The sequence below is a fragment of the Teleopsis dalmanni genome, chromosome 2 (genome assembly GCF_002237135.1).
Source record: "Teleopsis dalmanni isolate 2A chromosome 2, ASM223713v2, whole genome shotgun sequence".
In the NCBI taxonomy this organism is placed as follows: Eukaryota; Metazoa; Arthropoda; class Insecta; order Diptera; family Diopsidae; genus Teleopsis; species Teleopsis dalmanni.
In genome coordinates, this window is record NC_051847.1 from 134,953,383 (window position 1) to 134,960,967 (window position 7,585).

At 28.5% G+C, this 7,585-nt stretch overlaps 3 protein-coding genes across 3 annotated transcripts in view; 2 read left to right on the forward strand and 1 right to left on the reverse strand.

The window, feature by feature from the left end:
- The first annotated feature begins 1,288 nt into the window (after positions 1-1,288).
- Positions 1,289-2,347, forward strand: LOC119675752 (alpha-tocopherol transfer protein-like). The gene is made up of 4 exons (XM_038086958.1): positions 1,289-1,578; positions 1,662-1,855; positions 1,925-2,031; positions 2,093-2,347. The coding sequence occupies exons 1-4, from the start codon at positions 1,289-1,291 to the stop codon at positions 2,345-2,347; spliced, it is 846 nt and encodes a 281-aa protein (XP_037942886.1).
- Positions 2,348-4,757: 2,410 nt separating this feature from the next.
- Positions 4,758-5,828, forward strand: LOC119675753 (alpha-tocopherol transfer protein-like). Its single transcript, XM_038086959.1, has 3 exons — positions 4,758-5,059; positions 5,130-5,502; positions 5,568-5,828. The coding sequence occupies exons 1-3, from the start codon at positions 4,758-4,760 to the stop codon at positions 5,826-5,828; spliced, it is 936 nt and encodes a 311-aa protein (XP_037942887.1).
- Positions 5,829-6,130: 302 nt separating this feature from the next.
- The window catches only part of LOC119675755 (bromodomain adjacent to zinc finger domain protein 1A-like), a 4,636-nt gene continuing 3,181 nt past the window's right edge, over positions 6,131-7,585 (reverse strand). The window contains exon 3 of the mRNA XM_038086960.1: positions 6,131-6,184. Within this exon, the coding sequence (XP_037942888.1) occupies positions 6,131-6,184 (54 nt within the window). The remainder of the gene's footprint in view (positions 6,185-7,585) is intronic.

Sequence of the window (7,585 nt, forward strand, 5' to 3'; positions counted from 1 at the left end):
CAATACTATAGAACAGCATTGATATGCTACGTAGTTATACTTTTTTACTCCAATTTATGTAAAAAATTTATTTTTTAAATAATAGGCATTCGTAACCCCGACATAAAAGATCTATTGTGCGCCTAAAGTCCCAACTAAAACAATTTTAGACTATTTATAAATCTCGTTATTGCTGTGGGCTTAATTTTACCTATTTGATATGGGACTAAGATCCTGCTTGCAAGGTAGTCGAGTCTACGTCTTACCACAGCTGGGCAGTTGCATAGGATATGTTCTGATGCTTTCTTCTCCTCATGACAGAGTCAACAGCAATCACTTTCTACCGCACCTATATTCTTCATATGGTAATTGAGTCTACAGTGGCCTGTAAGAAGTTCAGCATAGATTTTAATATCGTTTCTGTTAAGGTTAAAAATAGTGCTAACTTTAATGTGTTCAGGATCCATGAATCTTCTTGACCAAACAGACATGCTGTTTGGGCTCTCCAGTGTTCAAGTAGATTTTGTTTCTCCCGTTCACATAAAAAATGTATTCAGAAGTATTGAGAAGTTGAAAGCATTCCCAGACTAAGTTAGTTATTAGATTAGTAATTCGTTGTTCAGTATTCAATTACTAAATCCATTGTTACTCAAAATTAATATTCAAACTGCAAAAAATCAAATTACGAACATTAATTCAATAAATTTAAAAACTTAATGTTAATTTCATTAATATACTTAACTCTTTTTAAAAAATTAAACGAATTTGATTAAAAGGCTATTGCTTTGATGTGTTCAATTATCACAGAGTTCATTATTGAATGGATGGATTGTTAGGGTATTTGTTGTTGATAATATCAGATAGAAATACCGCGGTAAAGTCGAAACAATAAGACTAGTAGCGCTAAAAGGAACGCACTATCGTAACTGTTCTATATTAAGTTTGTAATTTCTATAATTTTTGAGAAAGAACCTAAAACCAAATTTAATGGTGAATCTCATGATTTTAGAATTATTCACACGTAGGTATATTATATTTTAGAAATATCACAATGAATTGCTAATTGAAGTAATTTGTTAAATTTCATGAACATGCTTTTCTAATTATAATGATAATTAAAGATTCAGATAAGATAAATAGGTTATTAAGGATATACGAGTATTGTATATCATGAATTATTTATATGTGACAGTGAAAACAAAATCATTACAAATGCCATATCTATAATTGTTTAAACGGAGAAACAGTTTATTTATTATTGAAATTGAAAGCACATCGGGAGGGTCTATATTTTATTTGAAATATAAAAATGCGACCACTCACACCAGCTTTGGCTAAAATAGCTAAGGAGGAACTAAATGAAACACCAGAACGTGTAGAACAGGATTTGTTCATATTAAGAGTTTGGATACGCCAGCAAATACATCTGAGAGCCCGTACTTCTGATGAGTTTTTGATTGCATTTCTCAGACGCTGCAATTTTAGTTTGGAAGAAACTAAAAAACGTATAGAACTCTTTTTCCATTTTTACAATTTGATGCCAGAAATTTTTTATAATCGTCTTGTTACAGAACGCCTTCTAAATATGAATAAAACTGGGTTAGTAATCAGTATTTATTCAACCTTTTTTTGTTAACTCTTTTTATCTTTGCTGGGAAATCCAATTTAAATCTTACATATAGCATATATTTCTATCCAGAATATCCGAAATGTGACAATCAATCTGCTTTACTTATAATACGTATTGGACAATTTTCTTGGAAATGGCATACACAGCGAGAACTAGTCAGATTCGTAACAATGGCTATGGAAATTATTGCTCTGGAAAACGATAATGCAAGTGTGGCTGGTGTTACGGAAATAATCGATTTGGATGGTGTGGAAAAGGAATTTTTTTATAGTTTTCATCGTGTAATGGTAAAAAAATGGTTTTCTTGGATAAAAGATTGCCTTCCATTACGCATAAAAGATATTTTTGTTATAAATCCCAGTAAAGAAGTGCTTCGTATGTTTTTATTTCAACAGTTTCTACAGCGTGCATCTAATTATCCGGTAATGCTTATTTTTAATTTACGGAGCATATTGAAAAGAACATTCTTTGTTATTTTCATAGATCATTGTTTTAAAAACAACTGAAGAACTTTATAAACATGTTCCGAGGAAATGCCTTCCAGAAGAATATGGTGGTTATAACGGTCATATTGCAGAATGTGTTGGTTATATGGAAGACTCACTGAGAAGTTACAAAAGCTATTTCGAAGAAGATAGTCTTTATGGTGTCAACGAAAGTTTGCGTAGGGGAGAAGTTCCACTTTACGAAGCTGAATTTGGTCTTGCGGGCACTTTCCGTAAATTTAAAATTGATTAATTATAAATGCTATATCTATAATCGTTTAAACGGAGAAACAGCTTATTTGTTAAATATATATATGTTATATCATATATATATGTTATATCAAATACAGAAAGCTTTTTGTGATTTTTAACGTTTTTAAAACATCAAATATATTTTATTCGTTTAGATTAAAATGAAATAGCCATCTAAATAATAATATTAAAATAATGGTTTTAACTGCAAAAATGTCATACTTAAAGAGATCCTTTAATGATTCATATATTCGAAAATTTTAAAAAAATTAAATATTTGCAAAAATTAAAAAATTAACTATTATTTAAAATTTTTGTGTGAAATCTCTTGTGTGAACTACACCATGCAGACTTATAACTACTATTTTAAAAAAGTTTTCTGAAAATCCTTACTGATGTTCATCGGATCAAACTGAATTTCTTTTCTAATATTATCCTAAGAAATTTAATTATTTTCTAAAGGAAACCTATATCGACTAAATTGACGCATAGGTTATTGTTAAAGTTGCAAGTCAGAGCAGACATAAGAAAATGTTACTAACTACTCAGCACTCACCAGAAAGCCTCAATTCACTATTAGTTCTTCCTTCCTTAATTATCTATATGTTCAATGTGTACGTTAAGGACCACTGATTTTATCAAAATATCTATTTCTCTTTTCTATCTCTCTTTTTACAATTTTTCAATCAGCTGAAGTGTTTTTAACTTCTTTGTGGTATCACAACAGGGTTTCTCTGTGGTATCTGAGCAAGTAGTGTGCCCTTTCTTGTTGAGACAGGTTGTCTCTATTTAATTGTTTATCTATCTATTTGTCTTAGCTAAGAACAAAGATTAAAATAATTGCTCACGCAAACTTATATTATCTTGAGTTTTAGAAATAGAGATTATAAATAACAGCAATATATTCTCTATACCTGAAGTGGGTGTACATGAAATTTACCAAAATAATACCAAAAATAATAGTCATTCTTGTTGTTTTAACCTTCTAACTGAATTTGAGACATTATATTTTGAAGTTTTTTTTTACAATGAATTGAAATGCCAAAGATAATAATAATAATAGATAATTAATAGATAATAATAGATCATTTTTACATTTTTAAACTTTTCAGAATTGTATGCAATATGTGATGGTTTGGAATTTTGGGATGTCAGAGGTCCCGTATCATGATAATATTAAATGTATATTATTAATTTCAATAGTCTGTAATAAAAATGTACTGAATTCAAATGACTTATCATACTACCTCCTCTTTGTAAAGATAAATATAAAACTAATGTTAATATTGGATACTGGATCAGCACTAGAAGTAAATATTAATACTATATCCACAGCAATAATTCTTAATATCAATGTAGTTTTAGATTATGTTGCGATAGAATTGTTTTGATGTTACGTATTTATAATACCAATAAAAATATGTTTAAATATAATTAAATATCCAATCTGTATTTGCCAAATCCTTTAGCAAACTTTTTTTTAATTTTTATTATCAACTAATTATAATTTAAGTGCCCAAACCAAAACCAGTAATAAAAATATACTTTTTGGCAGGGCGAAGGATCTAGTAGTCCAGTTCTTTATTCCTAGTGAACTTTAAAATTAATTTTAGTGCTTAGTCCCAAATAAGTAAATAAATAATATTGTATTTTGAAGGAATGCATTCCAAGATTTTTGTACAGTGGGTTCACAATAGTATATCACGTATTTCATGTATATCAAATATGAAGACTATACCAGCAACAGTTGCATTATCATCCTCCATGGCAAGAACTTCCAACAACATAAGAAATATTTTAAAAATCTCATTTAAATTCATGAATTTCGGGTCTTGCTTGACAAGCGGTATAATAATTATTCTCGGTCCAATAGGGTTCACAATAGTGAGCACTGTTATTAAAATTGAACTGTTAATTGAAGAATATAAATTCTCAATACAGCATTATTTTTATATATTTTTATTTTGGTATTGTTCTCGGTATATGTAAATATATTTTATTTTAAAATTTTTATAGTGCATTAATTTTTCGAGACTTCCATCCATAAAATATTCATTGTTCTATCTGAAATTGTATATACAATTTACATGCTATCTTAGATACGTTTTCGATTGTTTTATTTATTGATATAATTATATTATTTTACTATATAAAAAAAATAAATATGTCAATTAGTTATTAATTTATTAATCACTTTGAGCATATTTGTTGATAAAATTATAGATAATCCCTTATCGCTAATTAATTCACGCCTGGCAATATATTTACAAAAAAAAAAAGTTAAAATACTATTTTCCACACATTTTCCCAATATTTTGATAAGATACAAGAGCATTTCCAGTAAATTAGCATAGCAAGGTCTGGATGTTAGTACAATCAGTATTTAGTTGATATTAGTCATTAAAGTAGAAATGTCGAACACAATACGTGTACTTACACCAGCTCTGCAAGAACTTGCTTTAGAAAATTGTAATGAAAATCCAGACACCGTGGAATGCCACATTAGTGCACTGCAATCATGGATTAAGCAGTCCCCTCACCTTAAAGCACGTATGGATAAAAAATTGCTATTAGCTTTCTTGCGGCGTTGCCAATTTAGTATGGAGGAAACAAAGAAACGTATTGACGCTTTTTATACAATGAAAATTCATTGCAGAGAGTTCCTATGCGAACGTGAAGTAACCAAATCTTTAATTCACTTATATAACACTGGGTTAGTACCTATGGAATTGTATCTATAGAATATCAAAATAAAGATTTAATTATTTAAATTATTTTTATAGTGTCTATATCATACCGATTAGACCAAGTAGTGCTATTGGTCCGAGAATAATTATTATACCGCTTGTCAAGCAAGACCCGAAATTCATGAATTTGAATGAGATTTTCAAAATATTTTTTATGTTGTTGGAAGTTCTTGCCATGGAGGATGATAATGCAACTGTTGCTGGTATAGTCTTCATATTTGATATACGTGATATAACCATGGAACAGATGCGAAAATGTGATCGCGCTTTGCTAAAGAAGAATTGGTTATTTGGTGAACGTTGTATGCCTTTGAAATTGATTGAAATCCATTTAATACATATGCGTCGGGATACTTTTACGATTTATAATATAATGTCTAATTTTTTGTCTTGTAAGAAACATTTCAAAGTAAGTTTTTATCATGGCATTGTAAGGATAATATTTTTTTTTTGACAATATTAAAATTATTATAGGTTTTTATGCATAAAAAAGCTGAAGATATTTTTAGGTATTTGCCACGTGAAGCTTTGCCTATTGAATATGGTGGACAGAATGGATATCAGGCAGAGGCATTGGAATATTGGCGACACAAATTGTTACAATACACTGATTACTTCGCCAATGATGACAATTTTGGAACAATTGAGAAGAACAGAATTTGTTTAACTAAAAGATTTGAACATCGAGATTTTTGTGGCTTAAATGGTTCGTACAGGAAATTGCAAGTCGATTAAGATGACTTTATTAAAAATATTTGGAAATATATAAATTAATAAAGTATATAAAAAAATTATATTGAAATTATTCCCAATAATTACACATAAACTAAACGTGAAAATAATATTTATTATAAAATATTTAAAATAATTTATTCGTACAGAAATTATATATTAAATGCATTATATCATATAATAAATCTACAATATTAAAATGACAGCAGTTTTATTATTTTTTCGATTTTTAAAGTGCGTAAATATATCTGATTTAATGATTAGAACTGAATATTTTCAGTACTTTGGCTTATTTAATTCATATTTTATTCTGCAATTTTTCGGTCCATTACTTCATTAAAGTTAAGTGATAGTAATGCCTGAAAATTTAATACATTGACATATCTATACAAGAGGTCATAATTTTAGATTTGAAAATGAATCGACTTCAGCCCTTTTTAAAAAACTAAACTATTTTGGTTATGTGTTTGGTTAATACTTTATATTAGATATACTAGAGAGAAGATTTTACAAATGATTTAAAAGTGGTTTTGAACAGTAATGAACTACAACAACAATTTTTTTTTGATATTTTAATTAATTGAATTTTTGGCTAGCCATACAACTGTTTCAAGTATTGCCAAATACCCATCATCAGTAGCTTTGTGTCAGGTGCTTACTGAACACTGATTCTGAGCTTCAAATATGACAGGGTACGGGTTCAACCCTTGATATTTGCGGCTTCAAGTATTATTTACGAATAATTAAATATAAGAAATTGAATTCCATGACCACTAAAGATGAGTATTTGGCAATACTCGAAAGAGATGTATGGTCAGCCAAAAATTCATTAATTAAAATAATATAAAAGAATTGTTGTTGTTGTAGTCACTATTAATTAATATATAAAAAAAATGCTGTTGTTATAGTTCACTACTGTTCGAAATCTCTCCATAAAATACAATAGTTACGATTAAGTCAGAAATTAAATGATTTTATATTAATATCAACCTATTATAAAATTAAAAAATCGTTCTAATTATTAATACGTTATAATTTATTTCATAATTTTCACCAATATGATACAAAGAAAAATCGTAAAATATATATACATAAAGTTTATTTTATTTGAGCAATTTATTCAATTTAACAAACACGCTTTTGTAATTATGCTGGAGATTAGAAATTCAGATAAGATAATTCGGTTGTTAAGGATATACGGGTATCGTATATCACACGTTATTTATATATGACAGTGAAAACAAAATCATTACAAATGCCATATCTCTAATTGTTTAAACGGAGAAACAATTTAGTCGCAATTAGATTATTAAATTGAAAATAGTTAGCGAAAGGTTGCATTTTATTTGAGAAGTAAATATGCGACCACTCACACCAGCTTTGGCTAAAATAGCTAAGGAGCAACTAAATGAAATACCTGAACGTGTAGAACAGGACTTGTTCATATTAAGAGTTTGGATACGCCAGCAAATACATCTGAGAGCCCGTACTTCTGATGAGTTTTTGATTGCATTTCTCAGATGTTGCAGTTATAGTTTGGAAGAAACCAAAAAACGTATAGAACTTTTTTTCCATTTTTATAATGTGCTGCCACAGATTTTTTATAATCGTCTTGTAACGGATCGCATACTATACATGAACCGTTGTGGGTTAGTATTAGCAAAATAATATGAAATATGATAATAATGATATATGTTTTGTAAACTTATAGCATACATATCTATCCAGAATTTCCAAAATGTGACAACAATACTGCTTTG

Bases quoted from the DNA above. Each gene is read 5' to 3' on its own strand.
- LOC119675752 (XM_038086958.1), top strand. From the start codon at position 1,289: ATGCGACCACTCACACCAGCTTTGGCTAAAATAGCTAAGGAGGAACTA. The intron at 1,579-1,661 runs GTTAGTAATCAG...TCTTACATATAG, and splicing joins CTAAATATGAATAAAACTGG to CATATATTTCTATCCAGAAT. The intron at 1,856-1,924 runs GTGTGGAAAAGG...CTTGGATAAAAG, and splicing joins GGAAATAATCGATTTGGATG to ATTGCCTTCCATTACGCATA.
- LOC119675753 (XM_038086959.1), top strand. From the start codon at position 4,758: ATGTCGAACACAATACGTGTACTTACACCAGCTCTGCAAGAACTTGCT. The intron at 5,060-5,129 runs GTTAGTACCTAT...TTATTTTTATAG, and splicing joins ATTCACTTATATAACACTGG to TGTCTATATCATACCGATTA. The intron at 5,503-5,567 runs GTAAGTTTTTAT...AAATTATTATAG, and splicing joins CTTGTAAGAAACATTTCAAA to GTTTTTATGCATAAAAAAGC.